The following is a 23,959-nucleotide window of genomic DNA, read 5'->3' as shown; positions in this document are numbered from 1 at the left end:
GAGGATAGGAAGGGAGGAGAGGAGAGAAGAGGAAAGGGGAGGGAAGAGGGAAAGAAGAGAGGGGAGAAGAGGGGAGAAAGAAGGGGAAGGGAAGGGAGGGAGGGAAGAGAAGAAGAAGAAGAGAGAAGGGAGAGGAGGATAGAAGGAAGAAGAGGAGGGAAAGGGAGGATAGAAAAAGGAAGGAAAAGGAAGGGGAGAGAATTTGATTAGCTTCGATTCTTGCTAAGAGAAAGGTTAATGTAAGCAGCATCTCTAGTGCCTTTGTAGGGGTACAGCTAAGGTCACTAATGGACAGGGAAACACTAACAATAAAACTGGGAGTTAATTGAATTCTTTATGAGTGTCACTGCTGGAGCCATTGCAATTGAGGTCAAGTCTCCTGGGTCAGGGACAACTGGGGTATTCCTGCAAACATCCACTTGTCTTTCCTCCCGCCTTTGAAAGCTGCCCTCTCCAAACACCCTGATGTGTAGGTGTGCACAGATGTGCACATTGGGATTTAATAGCCCAAATATAATTACTGAATCCTACTCTCTCCCTCCCTAAGCCTCTCTAGGGATGCACTTTCCACTACAAACAGAAGATTCTGCATAATTTCCCCAAGTTAAATACTGTTAGCATGCCTGGGCCTTCCTCCCACTTGATCATGGAAAGAAACAGACTTTTCAGAGTTGGAAAAACCTTAAAGAGTTTCATTTTACAGATGGGAAAACTGAGGCATAGAGATAAGTGACCTGCCTGGGGGCATATGAGTAATAAATAACAGAACATGAATTTGAACCCAGGACATCTGTTCCCAAGTCCAGTCCCCTTTCCTCTACTTCTTGAAAAATGATCATGCCCATTTTTCATTTTACAAATGTTTTCAAGAGAAGTAAGCCCTTTGGGGATGCTTTTCAAAAGGCTTAAATAAGGACGAAAGCATCTGATCCCCCCTGCAGATGGTACTAAACCCTGTAGCATGAGAACAATTGTATATGGCTCAATCAATTCTATATTGTGAGTTGGGACTCCTGCTGCCATCTTGGAGGCTACACACCCAGCAGTTCCCTGGAGAATTGTCTTGCATAAAGGTCTTGTTTGCTTTGAACTGCTTCTTGGGGGACCTATTTCATCTCTTGTATTTTTTTTCTTTTTTCCATGCTTGCACTTTTAGAGGAAAAGTCCGGTAAGATCCCAAACTCACCTTTTCCCCTTTTTTGACCTGTGATTTTCTATTTTCTCTCTTTCTCATTCTGCATATAACAGGTCATACAGCAGAATAATAATGCTCTTAGTAAAGTTATTAAGAATGTGGAAGGCATCTGGAGGAGGGTAAACAAAGAAAGGTTCTCCAATTCATGCTATATGGCAGTGTTTAAAGAAAATGGCGGTATTTAACATGAAGCAAAGAAGTTCAAAATAAAAGGGGAAGTGATAGTTGTCTTCAATTATTAGATGGTGTATCATATGGAAGAGGAATTAGATTTGTTCCATTTGACTCCAGGAAGAAGAACTAGGAACAATGGATAGAGGTCTATTGAGGCTTGATGCAAGGAATGAGCTTCCTAGCAATAAGAACTGTTCAAAATTAGGGTGGGCTGGGCTGCCTTGAGGAGGAGTAGACTCCCCTTCACTGGGGGCCTCAAGCAAAGGCTAGAGGACTACATGCCAGAGTCATTGTAGAAGGAAATTCTTGGATATGATTACCTCTACAATCCCTACAAGCTCTGAGATTCTGATTCTTATAATGAATCAAATAACTTTGACTAAGAAATGTTCTCTTAAAACACTAGTCTAACCTGCTGATAATACAGATGTACATAAGGAACACACATTTCAGTAAGACAAGCTGGGGACCAGGAGAAAGTCTAATTGTTGCATGTAAAAATGAAAGAGGAAGGTGCTTATTAAGCTATTTGCCGACTCTTTGCTATTGATTGAAATAGGATGAGCTTTGACAGTCTCACTAAGTTGAATAATGGGGGCAACCTTGCCATAGATTTTCCTCCAGGCACAGGCAATGTAACCAATGTGCACTTTGGGTACTAAGACATTCATTCATTCACTCAACAAGTATATATGAAGTGCCTACTATGTGCAAAGTCTGATTCTAGATGCTATAGAAAGACAAGTCAAATCTATTAGAATTTATTAAGTACCTACTGTGTGCCAGGCACTGAATATGCGAAGAATGGCAATGAGTAAAAATAAAAGCAGTCCATACCTTCAGTAAGCTCACATTCAAGCCCATCTACCACTTCCCAGAATTACAAAATACTAGAATTTGAGAGTTGGAAGGGCCCTCAGGAGCCCAACTCATACACAAAAGGAATCCCCACTAGAACATGCACAATAAATGGTCCCCCAGCCTCTGCATGAAGACTTCGAAGTTCTCCACTGCCACTGGAAACAGTTCATTCTACTGTGTCTCATCTCTACTTGCTGGGAAGTTTTTCCTCTGCAAATTACACCTGTTACTTTTTTCTACTCAATCAGAAGCAGCCTAATCCCTGTTCCCATGATAGCTCTTCAAATGTTTGAAGACAATAATTGTGCCTTCCCCAACTCTACTCTTGTCCAGACTGAACCTGTCTGGTGTTTTCAGCTTATGATGCCTTCTGCTTAGTCTGATTAATGAGCAAATATACATACATATGTACAAATATACACATATATGTATGTAAGCACATGTATATATGTTATATGTGTATATGCATGTATGTATACATGTTAATAAGCCACTAGCTTCATGGTATATTTATAAAGAAAACTGAAGATCTGGTGGAAAACCCTGTGACAAAAAGTGATAAGAAATTTTTGGGCAGGGCAGGCAAAAAGGATTGAACCTGCCTCAACATCAGGCAGAAAAGCATCCATTTCTCCTGTCAGTAACATGAGGCTTGGGCCACTCAGTGGAACTACTAAAGGCATAAAGAGGTAAAAAGCATTGGGCATCACAGATCCCCTGGAGACCCATTGGAGAGTAACAAGAATCAATTGTGCATTGCCTAAAAAATGACATTAAAGCAGAACTTGTGTTTTGACTGTTGGATATCTTTATAGAAATCGCCAATGGTCTCTCTCAGTCATTCTTAAAGACTTAACTGTGTATTAGACTGCCCAAGCTGTAAAGTTCAAATTTGGACAGAACTTCATGAAATGATGACTTTTGTTTTGTCTCTGGGGGAGATTTTCCTATTCTTAAGTTGTTCCCCTGTCCTCAGAGCTAGACTCAGAGTAAGACCTTTTGTCATACTTTGATTTGTGTGTGTTTTTTAAGGGAGAGTCTGTTTTTCTTTTTGGAGGTAGCTAGATGCTACAGTGGAAAGAGCCCTGGACTTGGACTTAAAAAGTCCTGAGTTCAAATCTAGCCTCAGACACTGCTTAACTGTGTGACCCTGGGCAAGCCACTTTACCCTGTTTGCCTTGGTTTTCTCATCTGTAAAATGAGCTGGAGAAGGAAATAACTAACTGTTCCAGTATCTTTGCCAAGAAAACCCCAAATGGAGTTAAAAGGACTCAGACATGACTGAAATCACTGAAGAAATACAACAAATCATTTTCCTTTATCCCTCTTCCTGTTTCACAACTTGATCAATTTTTAAAGTTTTCTTGTCAATGATGGCTGGGGCAGAGGTGGGGGGTGATGAAATTTAACAGGAGTAAATGTAAAATCACTCACAGGTTCAAAAAGTCAACTTCACAAGTGAAATAAAGGAGGAATTAGTCTAGATATTCATTTATATGAAAAAGATAGGGAAGCCCAATATGCAGCTACAGTGTTATATGGCAGCGACAAAAAGCTATTGTCATCTAAGGTGGCATCAGAGGAGACAAAGTATCCAGAAATAAGGTGAGGAGATATACCACTGTCATCTTCCCTGCTCAGTCTAATTCTGTATGATTCAGTTCAGTTCTGGCCACTAAGGACATTGGCAGAAGCATGTATGGAGAAAGGCAACTGAGATAGATGATGAAGAGACCCAAATTCACATCACAAAAAACTCAGTGATGTTTGGGATGTTTAATCAGAAGAATAGAAGACTTGGGACAGATGTGATACCTATCCTTAACTATTTGAAGGAAAATCCTGTGGGGAAAAAAAGAGAACAGACCAGAAACAATGGGTGAAAGTTGCAAAGAGGCAAATTGTGGCTTGATGTTAGGGAAAGCATCCTAATAATGAGAGGAGCCCCAAACTAGACCTTGGGAGGTGAGATCCCTGTCACTGGAGGTCTTTGAGAGAAGGTCAGATGAATATTTGTTGGGACTGTTCTCCCAAGAGGAGATTCTTGGTCGACTCTTCATGAACCCCCTTGGAGTTTTCTTGGCAAATATACTGGTTTGTCATTTCCTTTTCCAGCTCATTTTACAGATGGTGAAATTGAGGCAAACAGGGTGAAGGGTCACACAGCTAGTAAGTATCTGAGGCTGGATTTGAACTCAGGAAGATGAGTCTTCCTGATTCCAGACCCTGCACTCTATCCACTGCTGTGCTACCTAGCTGCCCCTTCTTATAATCATAATGTTATATAATTTGGAGACTTCATGGTGGTTTACGTAGGAATCATTTCAGGAACAAGCCTTTAGTAATTACCCACTGTGTGTCAGGCACAGTAACAAGATCTGAGAACAGAGTGACCAAAGCGGAATAGAGTGGGCCAGTTCCTGCCCTCAGGGTGCTTATATACAAAATAAATGCATGGTAATTTGGGGTTAGAGGGAAGGCACTCACAGCTGGGGAAGCAGGAAAGCTAGAATATAGAGACATAATTGAACCTGTGGCAGCTGATGAGATTGCCAAGAGAGTACAGAGAGAGAAGGAGAAGAGGACCAAGGACAGTACCCAGTGGGATGCTCCCAGTGGGATGACCTGAAGGAATATACAGTAAAGGGCACTGAGAATCATCAGCCAAGCAACAAGAGGAAAACCAGAAGAGGACAGTGTCATGAAGACCCAGGAAGGAGGGAGGATCCAGGAGGTGATCAGTGGTGTTGAAGGCTGCTGAGAGTTAGAACAGGATGAGGGCTGAGAAAAAGCTGTTCAAGATGGAAATTAAGAGATAAATGTTAACTTGGGAGAGGGCAGCATCAGTCAAATTATTAGGTTGGAAGTGAGATGGCAGAGGGTTTAGAAGCAAGTAAGAGGATTAGATTTCACAGTTAAGAGATTATTGGTAACTTTGGGAAGAGTAGTTTCAGTGAATAATGAGACCAGAAGCCAGAGAGCAGAAGGTTTAGATGAGAGTGAGAGGAGAAATGGAAGCACCTCATATGGAAGATTTTCTTAAGTTTATCTGATAAAGAGAAGAGGGATACAGGACAATGGCTGGGATGGTTGGATCCAGTGGGGGGCTCCTAAGGAGTGGAAGTACTTCATACAGAAGACTTTCTGAGGTTTATCTGATAAAGAGAAGACAGAGAGAGGACAATGGCTGAGATGACTGGATCCAGTGGGGGGGGGGGGGCATCCTAAGGAATGGGAAAACATGGAAGTGTTGGCAGGCAGCAGGATTGGAACCAGTAGATTGTGAGAGATTGAAAAGTAGAGAGGGGTGGATAGGTGGCGCAGTGAGTAGAGTGCTGTCCCTGGAGTCAGGAGGACCTGAGTTTGGATCCAGCCTCAGACACTTAACACAAAAACTAGCTGTGTGACCTTGGGCAAGTTACTTAAACCCAATTGCCCTCCAAAAAGCAAAAAAAGAAAAGAAAAGAAAAAAGAAGAGAAGAGAAAAAAGAGAAAGGAAAAGAAAAAATAGAAGAGAAGAGAGAGAAGAGAAGAAAGAAAAGAAAAGAAAGAAAAGAAAAGAAAAGAAAAGAAAAGAAAAGAAAAGAAAAGAAAAGAAAAGAAAAGAAAGGAAAAGAAAAGAAAAGAAAAGAAAAGAGTAGAGATGGGGGGAAATATTCTAGAGAAGACTGGGGGGGAATCAAGGGCACATGAAGAAGAGTCTGAAAAACAATTTTAAACTTTCTAAAAGTATGAGAAATAAAAAATAATGAGTTTAACTTAAAACAAGATTATATTTGCAAAACAAGCAAGCTCCCTGAAGGCAGGAATGATTTTTTTTTTCATCTTTGTATCCCCATCACTTTGCAGAAAGCTTTTCACATACTAGGTGGTATTAAATGCATGTGGAATTAGAAAAGGTGGTAGAGAAATGCTATTGACTCAACATCCCTCAGCTGTCTCAGACTTCAGGATTTCTCTAGACAGCCACAATTGCTATTTGTAGCCTACCTTTGGGTGAGATTGTCTCCTCTCGGGGTATAACAGCCCTTCCATTTTTGTGATGCTAGCAAGTGTGCCCCCTGTTTGGCTCATCTTAGTAGATGACAGGGGACTTCTAACCAGCCAGCCCTTCCCATTCCCTGTCTTCTCTTGCTCCAATCATTCAACTGAGCCTTGGAGAAAAATAGAAAGAGTATGGGTAAACTTGGGAGAGAGCCCCAGTTCAGAGCAGAGGGGGAATTACAGGAAGAAATGCCAGCAGTTTGGCATAAGCAAGCACCCCCTACTCCCCGCCATTCACCAGGGGCAGAGAAAGGAGCTGCCCCAGTAACGACCATTCTGTTTCCTCGAAAACCCAAGTTTTTGTGGATATGGAAAAGGAGATGCAATGAATCTTAGCTTTCATTTTATTTAAGGTTTGCTCTCAGATTCCTCCCTGGGTGAGTGAGAAGGTTAGTTAGGTATTTTAGTAACTGCTCATGCTATGAGTCTAGGGCCCAGTCACTTTATAGAAGAAACAGGCCCAGAAGGGGAAAGCAGCAAGCCCCAAGAAAGTCATTGTCCAAGGACTAAAGTCCTCTGACTCCAAATTCTAGTCACTTCTGTGACAGATCCTGACCATGTGACCCTGGGCAAATCCCTGACTTCTCATGCAGCTCTCTAAGGCTCAGATGCAGAGAAGGTGCTGGCCTGCATTGGCAGAGGGAGCTTCCCCACCTAGGAGTTCTCTATCCCAATGAAATCAGAGATTCAGTCCCTATGCTTTCCTCTCCTGTCCTTCACCACACGCAAAAAACAACAGCCTATACTCACAATGACATGAAAAGTTGGCTTACATTAGTAGTCTCCAGTCCCTCAAATCTCCTCTCCTCCAGCTTCTTACTGGAGCCCTACCTAAAGAGGAGCCATTAGGGATCTGCCTCAGCGTACTGACATTGAGAGCCAATAGACTTCAGATTCCTACTGTGGGTCTTAGAAACAGCTGGGATTAGCACTAGTCAGCATCAACATCAACAGGAAACCTCTCCATCCAGCAAGCCAGCCTCAGCCTTGGCCCTCACTCCTCAGCAGTGCCCTCCATTGTCCTTTGACCCTCTAATCGGAAGACAGAAAGAGCTCCTCTCAAAGCCCCCATTGAAGGAGGGCCCCCACGCCATCTGTCACTTCATTTCCCACCTGACTGTACACCTACGAACTTCTCCATTATGCCCCAAGCTGGGACAGTTCCTGGGAGAGTGGGAGGGACCTATTCCATGGGGATCTTCTCGGGTAACTGTGGGAAACTCTATGCTGCCCCCGTCTGTTTACTGATCTGTCACTCTCTGACCAGGTATCTGTTCTCTCTTCCTTTTTGCTGATCACAGAGGCGCAGCCCGGTAAGAATTCTCATTTTTTATCTTAACGTGGGTCATGAAAGCTTCCTGCAAAGACACTGGGGGGAGGCTGGTCATCCTTTAAGGAGGTCCTAAAAAAGGGTACCTGAGGCTCCTGAGGAGGGCTAGCCCTTTCAGATACGGCTACATCCTCTAAGGGTGAGTACTTCCTAATATCCCGGACCTTTTCCAGGATAAACAATGCTTCTAATCTTAATCTCCTGCTTGGGAACTCCAGCCATTAGGGGATATGCAAGGGTACAAATTTGTGTAGGGTGTGTGTGTGTGTGTGTGTGTGTGTGTGTGTGTGGTATGATGTGGTGTGGTGTGGAATGTGTGAAGTGTATGGAGAGAAGAGTCAAGATGACAATAAGGAAAGATAACAGTTGTTTGTCAGAACATGAGACCACCCCTTGGAATATAATCTATGCAGTTCTGTGGATAGGATTATATGGACATGACTTTAAAAGATTTTTTTAAGGGAGGGTGTGTTCCCAAAGTCATAGGATAGGGAAGAAGGCACCTTGAGGGTCATCTAGACCAACCCCCTCATTTTAAAGAACAAACTGAGGCCAGAGGGTAAGTGACTTGCCCAAGTTCACAGGAATAGGAAGTGGCAGGAGGGCTTTGAATTCAGGTACTCTCATCCCAGTCTAGGACTCCAGTGATTGCATTCTGACAGTCAAATCTCCTTAGGGTGTCCAAAGTGCAACCTATCAGAAATCAGGACCTGGGAGGGCTTGATAAATTCTTCTCATCATGAACAGACAGAAATGTCTTTGTTTAGTTCCAAACGACTCCAATCAATCTGTTGATTACTCTAAGGATGCAGAGAGCTTCTCACAAAAACCATGTTCAATCGATGTCAGTTAGCAGATATTTCTTAGAAACAGGCGCTACTCCTCCTGCATAGTGAGCAGTTTCCTATTTAAACCTAATCGTTGTCCTAAGCCTAGTACCATGTGTTCTATTACTCAGGTATTGGTTAACCAAATTGGGAATTATCTCAGCCCAACATTTCAATGGGATACTAGAAAATTGAAAGCAGCCCTTTGGGAGAAAGAGGGGAAGATCTCAATTCCAAATTAAGTGACAATCAAAATATCAGAAAATTTTGTCTCCTGTGGAGAGGAGGGGATAAGAGGCCAGTTGACTGACTTCAAACTGGATTTTTTTAATGTAATTTGAAAGAATTCCATTTTTGTACACGTGCCTAGACATAGTCTTAACTAGTTGGTGACCCCTTTCAATACCTTGCTGTGCCCGTCTCCCTACCATCTATATTCAAGTATCATTCAACAGTTGACTTGCAGAAGAACCATTTTTCATGGGGATTCAAAGATCTAAAGTTGGAAGACAAACATTATAGACCATTTAATCCAACCCCCTTATTTTATAGATGAGGAAACCAAAGCCTAAGAAAACCATGACTTGCCCAAGGTCACACTGGTACAAAGTGTCAGAGGTGGAATTTGAACTTGGGCCATCTAACTCTCCACTTTCCCCTTCTGTAACTTGTTTTTCTTGTTTTTTTTTTCTTTTTTTTTCTTTTTTGAGGGGGGAAGTAGGAAGGTAAGGCAATTAGGGTTAAGTGATTTGACCAAGGTCACATGACTAGTTTGTGTGTGTGTGTGTGTGTGTGTGTATGTGGGTGGGTGTTAAGTGTCTGAGGCCATAACTTGCTTTTCTACAGGCAAATTAGGATGTACATCATTGGAACCTCAGGGATTTTCCTAAAAATGTATGTTCTTTATATCCCCTGAACTTATGATCAGTGAAGAGTTCTCCTATGTGGGTCCTGTGTTGCATATACATAAATAGGGGTTACAAAATCAGAGAACTGCAGAGTAGAGAGATCTCAGAATTTATCTGGCCCAGGCCCAACCCTGAAGAAAAATCCCATCTACAAAATGCCCCCAAAAGGCTCATTGCCCCAACTTCAATCTTCTGTGACTAGGAGTCCCCTATTTGCCAAAGCAGCCCAAGCATTTTGTAAGCAGTTGAAATTAGAAATGTAAAATTATTTTGAACCAAAAATATGTTTCCCAGTATTCCTCCCCACCCCCACCCCATAACTTGGGTTGAGAAGAACACATCTAATGCTTTTTTTTCACATGAGGACTTTTCAAATACTTGCAGACAGATGTCGTGTGCCCCCCGACTCTTTACTTCTCCAGACTAAATATTGTCAGTTCCTACATCTAACCCTTAATCAGAGCAGAGCAGCAGGGCCCTCATTGCTTCTCAGTCCTGGACATTCCATCTCTACACAAATTAGGATTACATTGACTTTGAGGGAGCCATATCTGATATCTAAGATATGTTGAGCAGCCAGTCCACTAAAACTTCCAGATCTTTGTTCACATGAACTAATTTCTAGAGTTTAGATGGAGACCCCCAGGCACATAGTAGGTACTTAGTAAATGTGCTGATTGAACTTAATGGAACTAGACCAGGCTCTTTTTCCCCATTGCTGATGTTCAACAATAAATGCTTATTATATGAATGCTGAAACTAGGGATGGGAAAAATCTCAACAAGAATTTTAGACTTTGGATAGTTTCATGGATAATGCGATTTGAAAAAAGAAAGGCAGATTATGTTTAAAAAGAAATGTAAAAATTTGTGCATTGAGTGAAGCAAAGGAAACTTTTTCAGGTTGAAAAAGAGAAGACTTCAAACAGTAACTTAATAAGTATTTATTAAGTGTCTATAACATGTCAGGAATAGGGGCACATGATAGTTGTCTTCAAGTCACTGGCAAGAAGGGTAGAGAGTGATACAAAAGGTCAAATTTTAGGTTGATGTCAAGAAAAGCTTCTTACCAGAAAGAACTGTCTATAAGAGCAGTGGTCTGCTTTGGGAGGTAGTAGGTTCCCCTGACTGAAGATCTTTGAATACAGGTTGGATGGCTTGTACTGGAAATGGTATAGAGGCAGAGGGGTGACTTCTGAGGGTTCTCTCAACTCTGAGAGGCTAGGATTCTCTGACAGGGGTCCTAATCCCACTGAGGTAGAAGGGTTACCAATGGCCCCAGTATTCTGATGGACTGCTGCATGGCCTTTGACAGCCCATTAACCATATGGTATGTCTGCTGGGGAGTAGAAAATGAGGAAGATGTTCTTTCAGCCTATGGATACAATTAAAAAGCTCTGCTCCCTTCTCAACAGTCTTCAGTTTTCTCAGTCCACTGCAATCCTCTGGACTATGCCAGTCATAAACCTTTCTGGGTTTGGCTTGTCAAAGGAGAAATGGACTCAAGACTCTAGAATGACCAAAAAATGGCAGAAAAAGAAGGCTGGTTCAAACGTATGGATTGAATGTTCCTCCTTCTAGGAGTAAGCCTTACTTATGGGAACTTAAGGCGAGATTTTTATGGATTCTGTTAATATCAAATGACTTGCTCCACCCCAACTTGAAACAATATGGTACCCACTGTCTAAACCACATCTTAGAAAGCAGGAAAGGTGGGGGATTCCTCATAGGAGGAGTCCTGTCAATGCTTTGTTTTTTTATAAGAATGTCCTTTTTTAGGGATGCAAGTAATTTTTTCAGATGGCTGCACCAAAGAATATAGTAATAAGTTCCAAGAGGTCATGGATACACAGCTCATAATTACTATGAGGGAGACTCTCAGGCTAAGTTGTGAAAGAGGAAAATATTTTTTATTCTCTTCTGACTGACATTCCTAGTATATTCTTCCTTATTTGGGAATTCCATAGTCCAGCCCCCAGGATTCCACTATCCTTATGTTGCCCCCCACCATTTCAAGGCAATGATACCCTCACCCCCCCACACACACACACAAACATGCACACACACTAAACAAGCCTTCCTTTCCATTCCTTTTCCACCAATCAAAATGTATCTGCTCAATGTCCCATTTTCTCATAGCTTTGTCAAGGGACTAACCAGCTTCTTCTGTTCAATAAATCCAAACTTAGGTGTTAATGGCTGATAGTGGTTTATTCTTCCCTCCAGTGGGACTCCTGGAGACAATGCTTCAATTAAAATCATTGTTTTCTTAATGTTATTATTTCCAGTGTTGTGGCAAGCAAGTAAAGAGAAGCAGAGAGTTCAGAGCTGAGGAGGCTTCCCAGAGAGGCTCTCAAATGGAAGGCTAGACAGTTCTCTGCCCATAAGTGAATAGCTCTGAGAATTACATTTAATTCAGCAAGTTCTTTTTTAGCATATGCTAGCACTGTTCTATGTACTGGAGAAACAAAGACAAAAATTAAAACAGTCCTTGCCCTCAGGGTACTTACATTCTACTGGGAGGAAACAATCTGACAAAAACATTTTTTTTTAATGTAGGAGGGAGAAAACAATAGCAACTTAGAAAAGAGACAAGAGCAGAGATAGTCTCATGAATATGACCTGAGCTGAACACTGAAGGGAGGCAGGGGTTTCAGGAAGTGGCAGGGAGGAGGGAGAGCATTCTAGGCATGGTGCGCCCACCACCTGTGTGACGGATTGCCCACTGGGAAAGAGCTAGTGAACCGGTTTGGCTGGAACGAAGAGACTGGAATTAGTATACCCACCATTTAAACGATAATGTAGCTTCAGGGCATGGCTCTCTTTCTCCCTCCCTTTTTCCACCTATACTTGTATCGGTGGTCTTCCTAGTCAATATACCTAGTCAATATATCTTAAGGGATGTGCCCAGTCTGTGTGAGATTACTCCAAGTCAAGCAGGATCTAGAACAGAGTTTTTAAATATTGAAAGCACTCTACATGTATGTGTGTGTGTCTGTGTCTGTATGTGTGTGTATGGGTGGATTGTGGTGGTCCAATTTTCATTTTCTTAAGAAATAGAAGATTTTTAATGAAAATGATTTATGATCTTGTGTCCAGTGATCATTGATGATTGATTTAATGATCAAAGCAAGTCTAAGTACCAATCCCACCTAGATAACAGGTTTATTTGGCACAAAAATCTTTGATTTGCTTTTCTTTTCTTTTTTTTCTTTTCTTTCTTGCTTCCTTCTTCCCTCCCCATCTTCTTTCTTTCTTTCTCCTCCTCCCTTTTCTCCCTTGTTCCCTCTTTTCTTCCTTTCTTCTTCCCTTCTCTCTCTCTTTTCCTTCCTTCCTTTCTCCTCTCTTTTTATTTAGCTAACTCTATTTTCTTTAGTTTAAATATAAAACAAATTTCTGTGTGAATGTGAGCTTATGATCCTGCTGTGTAATTCCCAATTTGAGCCCAGTTTCAAGTGAAACCCATTTCTTTCCTCTTTGCCTTTGCTTCTTTGCCCAGCTTAATTGAAATGACAAAATTTGCATATTATGCCAAATATTATATGTGGTCCTAATCCTTATAGTATCTGTTTCTAATTCTAGGGTGCAATTAAAAGGAACTTATCCAGTAAGTATGGCTCAGATTTCAGATCTAAAGGATATCCTGTCCAAGGAATATGTTCTTGAGAATCCTGTGTGCATGTGTGTACATCTGTGTGCGTTCATGTGCACATGTGTCTGTGTGTGCATGTGTGTGTGTGTTTGAAATCTGGACTCAGGCTCAATTTCTGAAGCCTATCTAGAATTCACTTCTCTTCCCTTACAGCAAAGAAAACTCAATGATGCCAGAAAACTCCTGTGGGTTCTGTGTAGCCCATGTCTAAATTCTCCCAACCAATGTGGCTTGGCATTTCTGCTAGTTCTGATGCTTTGGGCAGCCTGCTTCCACACTGGCCCAGCTCCATGGACATTTAGTTTCTGAATTAGGTGAAACAGACCTCACAGTGGGAAGAGAGATGGGGGTGAACAGAACTGAACAGATCTTGTACTCTTGTATTGGCAAGGCCAGTTAAGCAGAGCAATGAAATGGGATACAGTCCATGGTAGAATTCCCCTAGAAGGATGGGTACAGATTGGATCACACAAAATCGAGTGCATTCTCCAGTTTCCTGTTTTCTTGGCATCTTGCAAAGGAACGGCAGTGGTTAGCATGCTTTACACTCTGGCTCAGCAGCTCCTTAATGTAGACAATCGATGAGTAAAAGCATCTGCAGAACCCCTGACAAAGGGGAGTCTTCTCTTTGTGGGCTGAATACAACAGTTTAGGTGCCAGTAAAATCTGATTCAACCCAGACAAAGGAATGTAACATACGCCAGTGGACCAAACACGCTCTCAGACCCAGGGTGTTACATGTTAAGGGTTTGAATGTAGAGTGATTTTGTATGTATCCAGTTGGAGCTCAAACTTGCACGTGTATCTAAATGTAGCTCATGTAAGAAGCCCCAGTGGAAGGAGATAGAATTACCCTAAACCTATGTTGTCCTGTGCCGCAGGTGAAGAGGTAGCAAGACCACGACGTTCAACACCCACGCCAGAGCTCATAAGGTGAGTATGAAAGTTGTGTAAGCTTTGCGTGAGATCAGGAGCAGAGGGCGCCAATTATCAACTCCCTTCTGATTTGAACTGTACCCATAACTACCTGTTAAGAAGAGGTCTGGCTGCAGATGAGAGTCCATAAAATAATCAAATTTCTCCTAAGTGCTGTTCTAAGGAGCCCTTCTGGGAAGGGTTAGGTCATTCTCAACTGGAATCCACAATTGCTTCCCTCCTGTTCTGCCTTATGAGATGTTTTCCTCAGTGCCTGAGTCACTGATTAGAAAAGACATTTATGTGGCCCACAGAGTGATGGGTGTTGGGTTTGGATCTCCTCAGGGGGGGAGGGAGGTGACCTGGATGATCACTCACACCCCTTCCAGTCCCAGATCTAGGATTCTGTGTCACTGAACATCTTTACATCTGTGAAATAAAAGAATCAGAGCACATGACCTGAAGGGTCCTTTCTGGATTGAGACCTAGCATCATTGGAACCACAACCAGCAATTTCAGATCCATGAGCAGGAAGTAAGAATATTTTCTAGGACTAGCAGCATGAAACCCCCTTTGTCATTCATCACAAGAAAAGGACACCTAATGAAGAGAAATTCAATTAAGTGGAAAATAGGGTGGCCTGGGGAGATTAGTTACCGTGGTGGCCACTGAGGAGGGTCTGTATGAGTTTGGCACCTTTTACATTTCTGCACCCAGGGAAAACTTCTGGTTAGCTTGCCCTAGGTATGGCCCAAGCCATGTACTTTGTAACAGACTGTGCTAGCTATCACATATGTGGGTTACAACATACATGTGTTCTGATCAGGAAGTTAAATATTTATGGTTCCTAAACAGGACCAGATACTCCCTAACATCTTCTCTGCTTAAGAAGTTATTAGTATTACATGGAAAAAGAGAAATGCCTAAAGATAACATGCTTCTGTAGCAGCAACCACACTGGCATCCCCAGGATGGCTGCTAGCACAGGTTCTTAGATCTGCTTTACTAGGAAGGATAGCTGTTTAAGGGGTCAACAGTCTTTTTTTAATTACATTCACTAGTTCAGGGGAAAATTCAACTCCCTGAACTTCAGAGAAAATACAAGCAGAGAAGTAAAGACTAACAGACAGGACTCTGCCTGAATCAGCTATACACTTTACATACATCCCTGGATCAAGAGAGCCTTTACATCTGAGCAGGTGGGGAGCTCTGAACATACAGTCACTCAGAATCTCAACCAGGGAATCCCAAGATCCTTCTCATGAGCAAGCCCCCAAAGCAAAATACCAACTCAGGGTATATATACACTTCTCAGAGCCAGAAGGCATTACAACCCTTTGACTCAGTGCCTAATTAGAAATTAGCAAAAGGTGTGAAAGCCTTCCAACAAGCAAGCCTCCCCTAAGCAAGCTTCCCTTAATGGGCTCCACATGAAGCCTATTAATGGAAAGAAAGATCTTTAATCCTATTAGCACTGCAGCTTCCTTATGCATAATCAGACAAATTGGACAATTAATACAAATTTTGATCATTGGATCTCAGCTTTAGAGTTCAATGAGGCCTGAGAGATCACCTGGTCCAGTTAGTCAAATGGTCAGCATCCACTGATAAGCTTATTCTGTGCCAAGTACTAGGAATATGAAGACAAAAAAATGTCCTGGCCTCAAAAAGCATATACTTGAATGTGGGAAACAACATGCAAATAACTAGGCATGTACATGATATGTACAGTGTAACGGAAGGTAATCTCAGAGGGAAGGTTTACAAGAGCCCCATTTTGCAAAGTAGGAAACAGCCTGTTATAAGAAGGAAAATGAATTGTCCAAGGTCACAATGCTAATGAAGACCAGAGCTGGGATTTGAACCCAAGTCCTCTGACTTGAAATCCAGGGTTCTTTCCACTCCACTGTTATTTGTTTAAAATCTAGGATTCTGATTGTCCTTTCATTCATCTTCTAAATCACCCAGTGAGTTGCATAAACAGAGGGCTATTGTTAAAACCAATGGAGTCCTCTATAAAGATGTTTTGAGACTGTACAACTCTCCATGAACCCATTTGGAGTTTTCTTGGCAGAGATCCTGGAGTGGTTTTCCATTTTCTTCCCCAGCTCTTTATACAGATGAGGAAACTGAGGCAAACAGGATGAAGTAATTTGCCCAGAGTCACACAGCTAGTGTCTGAGGTCAGATTTTAACTTAGGAAGATGAGTCTTCCAGACTCCAGGTCCAGCTCTCTATGCACTATAGTATCCTCTAGCTTCCCATATATTCCCACTATCAGTTTTCAATTTAACGAGTATTTGTTAAGCTATTCTGTGCCAGACATGAGATTCAAAGACAAAAACAACAGTCCCTGCCTTCAAGGAGCTTGCATTATGCTGCATTATTATGTTCTACAATATTATTATTTCATCTGGTTGTACAGAATCATCGTGCCCTAATAATTACTAATAATAATACTAATAATATAATAATAATACTATAAATATAATTATATTAATACTATAAATATAATTATAATAATAATAATAATAATACTATAAATATAATTATAATAAATTATAATAAAATAATAATAATACTAATAATAATTACTAACCCTAATAATTACTTTCACTCTCAGGTTTCTTTTCTGCATGTAGAGCTGGGATTCCACACATCCTATTTCTTGACCAAAGCTAAATGCACATGCACATATATAATCCAAGAATTTACTAAGCTCTCATTTAGATATAGCCTTAGAGAGTTCTTGTGAATCACTAAGATGTGAGGAAGAGGAATGGCATGGGGCTCTTTTCCTCTCTGTTTCCACCCCACTTAGAGGGGAGAGATCTAATTAGATCCTGAGGAGGTAGATTTGTCAAAACCTCTTCCTGCTATTTAGCCCACATGGCCCTTAACTGGTGTCTCAAAGACAGGGCACCGGGTCTCTCAGTCCCAAGAATATGGGAGTCAGCATGTTGGATGTGGAATCAGAAGGACTGGAATTTGAATCTTGTTTCAGATACTTAATAATAGCTAGCATTTATATAGGACTTAAGGTTTCCAAAATGCTTTGTAAATATTAGCTCATTTTGTCTTCACAATAACCCTGGCTATTATTAGTCCCATTTTGCAGATGAGGCTACCAGAGTCATACACTTTGGGCAAGTTGTTTACCTCTGTCAGCCTCAGTTTCCTCCTTTGTAGAATAAGATGATTGGATTTGCTGGCTTCTTCCAGTACTAATCTTTGACCCACTTTATTGTGCTGAGCATTGGGGATGCAAAGACAGGCAAAAACACTGTCTCCACCATGAAGAAGCTCACAATCAAATGTAAATAATCCTGTACACACCGGCTAGAAACAGACTCATGGAAGGCCTGGGGCAGGGGAGAAGGCAGAGACCAGGTAGGCGTAAATGTCACAGATGCTGTGCTTAGGGTTTGGGATAAGACAGAGAAAAAACTACTCCTGCCCTCAAGGAGCTTCCATTTTCTGGGGGCAGAAGAAGCCCAAAACATAAACAGATAAGTATTTGCATGGGAAGGAGAAGGAGGAGAAGGAGAAGATGGTGGTGATGACGATGATGATGGTGGTGGTGGTGGTGGTGATTTTTAAAAACTAAGAGAATCAGGACAAGTACACTTATACACACATGTGCACACACACAAATATACATACATACACACACAACCCCTTCCTCACAAGAAGAAATATTCCAAAAACTATGTGACAATCAAGTATTCATCAATTCGCTACCCAGGGTATTAACATTCTCATCTTTTCTGCATTTGCCTTGAATGTGTGTAATCTAGCAAAAAACCTCCAGACGACCCCATGGCCCTGGCCCCACTGTTTGGTCCTCCATTGGAATCGACATTCGAAGAGCAGAAATCTGAAGGTAGGAAGCGCCCTGCCTGCCCTGCCCCAGAGGTGCCCAATCCCAGAATTCCTTTGAGCCTAGTGTGTCTGTGTATCTCTGCCTGGCACAGATAGTAATAGTAATAATAATAATAATAAATGCTTATTATGGAAAAGGGAGGTATTAACGAAAACGAGATTAGCACCTCCCCCACTGCTGCTCCCATTTTAAAGGTCAAAGGCTACCCGAACCACCCGCCATCTATCTTCCCCCAACCTTCCACAAACATAATAGGACCCTGAAAATATCACAATGAACTCGTGGAGTCAGTTGCCTAACGAACCACATGATCCGCCATTCAAAGTGACATCATCTGGAGTGTCCTGGGTGACAGGGGCAGGACCACTGACCCAGTCCCCTTTCCCCTTGTCCCTCTCTTTGAGGTCTGGGTGCTTTTGGGTTCATGAATTTCTATTCCATCGCAATGTGAGAAGCAGCATCAGTCAATAAACATTCATTGAGTGCCTACTGTGTACCAGGACCCATGCCAAGCACTGAGAACACAAAGAGGAAAAGTCAGTGGCTGCACTCATTCTAATGGGGAGGACAGCATGTGAACGGCTGCATATGAACAAGCTGTAGATAGGGTCAATTGGAAACAACAGAGGGAAGGCACTAGAATTGAGAGGGGTGTGGAAAAGGCTCCCTGCAGGAGGTAGTTTGGGGTCATGGATGGGGTCCTGGATTTGGCATCAGGAAGATTTGACTTTCAACCTCACCTCAGACACTTCCTAGCTATGTGGCCCTAGGCAGGTCATTTCATTTTGCTGTGAAATGAAAGACCTCAGTTTCCTCATCTGTAAAATAATGGAGTTACACTCAGCACCAAAGACCCCTCTAGGCCTGGATCTATCATCCTGTGACATCAGCAGAGGCCACCTGTTGGCTGGCCCATGACTAGTATCATTGATAGGCTGAAAAGCCAGTGATTACCCATCCATATTCGGCCAACTGAGAACTAGAACGTTTTAGGAAGGAATGAGCTCATGAGTTTCAGTCGTTCGGCTGGGCCTGTGTAGAGATTAAGCATGGCAAGGTTAAATTTCATCTGGGCTTAAATAACTTAACTTAGTCACGACTGAGATAATATACACTCTGCTCTCAAGGGACAGCCTCTACTCCTCAAGTCTATAATTCTGCCAATGCCCAGAGCCGCTTGAGGAGAGATAGGATGTATTCTTAGAGCATTCCATTTGGCTCAGCTGAACCATCCATACACTGAAACCCACAGGACCATTAGATGGAGGCAGGAGGGAGATAAGCAGCACATATTAGACCCAGGAGGCTGGAGGTATCGGGATGCTTAACCATGGAAATGTTGGTATGAATTTCACTGAAGTTTCCTATAGAGACTCACATGTGAAATGCTGGCACTTTTTTGTGCTATCTATGTAGGGGACAGAACAGCAGGCTCACCGAGCCACATCTGACTTTTTGTGGCTGAAATAGTTTCATTTCAAAAAATGTGATTCTACTTGCCACATTTCCACATAAGTAGTAGTTAAAATGGAGTTCTGTTGTGTCTTACCTTTGTTAGATAAATCAAGACCTCAAACATCACAGAAAAAAATATAAAATTCATCTTAAAAAGAAAATTAGGAGCTAGAGATAGCAAAGCCAAACCCCAAACAATCCTTGCCTCCCAAGGAGCTTTCTACTGAGGGTATGTCTGTAGGGACTGGACTTCTATTGTTAGAGGAAACTTCCAGGAGAAAAAACTTTCTCTCCCAGTACAGGTCAGCACCCTTTCTAGAGTTGACTAGAGTCCTAAGAAGTGAAATGACTTGCCCAGAGTCACACAGCCAGTGTCAGAGGGAAGACTTGAGGTCAGATCTTCTACCTACTCAGAGGGTGCAATTCCCCACCCCTTAGCCCCCAAATATGGATCTAGGTGGTGGGATGATGATACCAGGATATAATTATGAAGCTAAAAAGGTTTTCTAACATAGAATATTTTTTACTACAAATCCAGAAGACCTGAATTCGAATCCTGCCTCAAGCATTGACTGTATGGTATGAATTTGGTTAAGCCCCTCAGCCTCCCTCTGCCCCAATTCCCTCATCTATAATTGGGGGTGATAATAGCGCCTACCCCCCATTGGTGTGAGGATCAGATGAGATGGTAACAAAGTTCTTTGCACACCTTAGAGTGCTGTACACTTGCTAACTAGGATTATTATTCATAATTGTTATTATTGAAGACCTTCACAGAGAGAGGCAATGTGGTATATAGGATGGGACGACTCACTCATTGTGTGATCCTGGCAAGAACTCCTTGGGGACTCAGCTTGTCCTTGTTATTAATGGTAGTGCTGATAATGACATCATTATTAATAGCTAGCATTTGTATAACCCTTCAAGGTGTGTAACATGCTTTGTAGATATTTCATTACATCCTCATAACAACCATGGGAAATAAGTGCTTTTATTATCCCCATTTTACAGAAGACAAAACTGAAACTGAGAAAGGTGATGTTGACTTACCCAAGGTCACACGGCTAGTAAATGTCTGAGGCACGATTCAAACACAGGTCTTCCTGACTCTGCCCACCACCCCACCTCACTGGCTCCTTGAAAACAAAAGGGTAAAATTAAAATGACCTCTGAGGTGCCATCTAGCTCCAGATCTGCTAAGTTAGATAAGATCGACCTCTGGAGAAAATTGAATGGTGATAGAAAAGAATGCGCCTTTTCTCAGTGGTACATGGCACCCACACAAAAATCGACCATGTATTAGGGCATAAAACCTCACAATCAATGCAGAAAGGCAGAAATATTAAATGTATCCTTTCCAGATCATGAACCAACAAAAATTATTTTTAATAAAAGGCCACAGAAAAGAGATTAAAAATTAATTGGAAACTAGCTCCAGATATATGATCCTATGAGTGCCAGACTCAGGAAGAGCTGAGTCCAAATTCCAGTTTGGATGTTTGTTGGCTTTGTGAGTCATAGATAGATGAGGACATTCATTTCTCAACCTTTTAAGCTGCAAATGACACCTATAGCACCCCCCTCATTGACTTACAGTGAAGTTCTTATACGTAAAGTGCTGTGCAAACTGTAACGAGAGCATTTATTTAGCACTGACTGTATACCGGGTGCCATGCTGGGTCCTGAGGAGATAAAGACAAACATGGAACGATGGTGCCTGCTTCCTAGAGATTCACATTCCATGATTCTGCACAAGCCGTGGAGACAGCCTGATCACCCCTCCCTGGTCTTTGTCACTCATAAAAAATTTGCCTCCAGGTTCAGCTTTGGCATTCTACATACCCACAAAGCCCCTCCCTCTCTTCTCCTTGCCTAATGCTCCCCCTTTCCCTTTGTTGCCTTTATTTATGACCTGACCAAAAGAACAGAAAGCTGTAATAAAGAAATCATCATTCCATTTCTTTGAAACTGAACCAAATGGGAAGAGAAATAAGAAACCATGTCTATGGAATCCCTTTCAGGTCTGGTGTCAGATTGCCCTTGGCACTGCTCATTCCTGGGCCCCTCATCACAGGCTTGTTTTTCATGACTTAAGACCTGGGACATTTACCAAGTATTTTCAGCTTCAAGTTTGGGGTTAAAAAAGTCTTGATGAAATAAACAAATGCCTTCCTTGCCTCAGAGCCCCTTGAAAATGCAGAACTAGGGGTGGCCAGGTAGCACAGCGAGTAAGAGCACCGGCCCCACAGTTGGGATGACCTGGGATCGAATCCGGGCTCAGACACTTAGCACCACACCCAGAAATAACTGGCCGTGTAACCTTGAGCAAGTTACTTAACCCCAAGTGCTTAAAAAAAAACATGCACAACTAAACACCGGTGTGTTATTGCGTGTTGTTATCAATAATAGTCAGTGACATTTATATAGCACTTAAAGGTTGCAGAGTTTCACCCATCAGTGTTTGCCCATCTGATCCTTACAACCACCATGAGATAGACAATGCAGCCATTAGTATCCCTTTTGTGCTGATGAGGAAACTGAGGCCCACAGGTCAAAATGACTGGCCCAAGGTCATACCCCCTACCACTGCAAGGGCTAGAAGGAAAATTTGACCCCAAGTCTCCCTGACTTCAAGTCCAACAGCCTGGCCACAGCTCCATTCCCCAGCACCCACTGCCATTTTAACAGGGGACAGATAAGGAAATGGTGCCCCGAGGGGCTATTAGCACATGCCTTTTCAGCCAGCACCAGAAATTTCATCACTGAAAAATAGTGAATTCCACCAAGAACATACCCTGAGATGATTATTCGGGAAGAAAAGATTTTAACTGCTTTAAAATGACTCAGGCATCATTGAAGTGCTGACTATCATCATAGTCACCATCATCATCGTCATTACTATTGGGCAGCTAGGTGGTGCATGGGATAGAGCTCTGGGCTTGAAGTCAGGAAGACCCGAGTTCAAATACAGCCTCAGACACTTGCAAGCTGAGTGACCCTGGGCAAGTCATTTCACCCTGTTTGCCTCAGTTTCCTCATCTGTAAAACAACCTGAAGAAAGAATGGCAAACCTCTCCAGGATCTTTGCCAAGAAAACCCCCAATGGGGCCATGGAGATTTGGACATGACTGAACAACAGCCACCACAATCATTATTGTCGTTATTATAATTGTTGTTAGTAGCAGCAGCAGCAGTGTATTGGAGGCCCACACAAAGAGAAGCAATGCCGTGTAGGGGACTGAGCGTAGGACCTGGAATTAGGGCCACAGACACATCCATGGTTTTACACAATCCCAGTGACAGACTGAACTTCTTCAAGTTAATTCGTTGACGCTCGGGGGAAAAATAATACTCAATTGACAAAGACAATATGGAAACTCTGAGCACCGCTGTTGTTTCTGTGTCTAGACTCTGCATAACTCTCCTTTCTGTGTCCTCAGTCCCTTTAGATCAGCCTGAGATCTGGGGTTCTGTCCAACCAATGAATCCAAGCCTCGAGTCTCCAAAGTTAACAAGACCTTTTCCCACTGGAAGTAAGTGAAGTGTCTGGTTTGTCTGGAAAAATGTGACTCATTTTATATTCAGTCTGCCCAGAGAAATTGGACAGCTGTCAGACACTCAGAGTCCTTACTGGTGCTGCCTTAATATTAAGGAGTCCAGGTAACATTTACGGTATGCTTTAGCTCCCTGGGGCCCAGGGCAAGGGAAAGTAGATTCACTCACTCCACATCAGCCCTTTGACCAGGGGAGGGGAAGAAAATATGGGGGATGTAGCCACTCACTTCAGGGAATCTCCAGGCTATGTCCCAGGAAGGCAATGCTTCACGATAAGGGCTTGCCCTGTAGATGGCAAGGCTAGAGAGAGACCTCGGATTTCTTTAGTATAGGGAAGTCCCAGGTGAGCAAACACCCTCCTCCACTGCAGCTGCACTTTCTGCACACCTTAGAATTGTAGTGTTGTCTAGAGCACTCAGTTTCAATGACATGCCTAGGATCATACAATGCCAGACTCATACTTGAACCCAGAGCTTTCTGATCTTCCCTGCTGTGCCCCAGAGAGCACAGATGGTTTGATAACTCTGCCCTAACTGAGCTTCTGGTGCTGGACAAGACCCACAAGATTCACAGATTCACCAAAGGAAGAACCACAGAATTTTAGGTCTTCAAGTAGCTCAGAAGCCACTGAGCCAAACCTGTGACCAAACAAGGATCCCCTTTATTATACACCCAAGGGGTGAACCAGCCTTGGCTCAAAGATAGCCTTGTGTGAGGCCAAGCCCACGACATCCCAAGGATGCCCTCTCCAATTAGCCAGGCTATAAGCACCTATGAAGAGCCTGCCCTTTTCCAGGTGGCAGGCCAAGTTTTGGGACAACAAAGTCAAAAAATAAAGCCCCTGCTTTCAAGGCTTAAGCATGGTTCTAATTAGGAGATTTTTCCTTTTGTGAACTCTATATCTGCCTCTTTTCAAGTCAGAAGAAGTATCCCTATACACACACACACACACACACACCCATTCACATACACACACTCACATGCACACAAACACACACCCATTCACACATACAAACACACACCCATTCACACACTCACACACAAACACACTCACACTAACACACAAACACATCCATTCACAAACACACTCACACACAAACACACTTACACTCACACACTCACAAACACACACCCATTCACATACACACTCATACTCACACG

General features: G+C 42.5%; 1 protein-coding gene across 1 annotated transcript in view; it reads left to right on the top strand.

The window, feature by feature from the left end:
- Positions 1 to 23,959, top strand: part of LOC138165257 (SH3-containing GRB2-like protein 3-interacting protein 1) — a 294,003-nt gene that overhangs the window by 202,670 nt on the left and 67,374 nt on the right. Inside the window, exons 12-17 of the mRNA XM_069093394.1 lie at positions 1,157 to 1,168; positions 7,576 to 7,587; positions 12,921 to 12,945; positions 13,872 to 13,923; positions 17,703 to 17,788; positions 22,684 to 22,776. Coding sequence (XP_068949495.1) covers positions 1,157 to 1,168; positions 7,576 to 7,587; positions 12,921 to 12,945; positions 13,872 to 13,923; positions 17,703 to 17,788; positions 22,684 to 22,776 — 280 coding nt within the window. The remainder of the gene's footprint in view (positions 1 to 1,156; positions 1,169 to 7,575; positions 7,588 to 12,920; positions 12,946 to 13,871; positions 13,924 to 17,702; positions 17,789 to 22,683; positions 22,777 to 23,959) is intronic.

This window comes from Petaurus breviceps, unplaced genomic scaffold (assembly GCF_028583685.1).
Source record: "Petaurus breviceps papuanus isolate PSGF00001 unplaced genomic scaffold, PetGlider_PUasm1.0 208, whole genome shotgun sequence".
Classification (NCBI taxonomy): domain Eukaryota; kingdom Metazoa; phylum Chordata; class Mammalia; order Diprotodontia; family Petauridae; genus Petaurus; species Petaurus breviceps.
The sequence above is the reverse complement of the archived record's forward strand: the minus strand, read 5'-3'. Positions and strand labels throughout refer to the sequence as shown.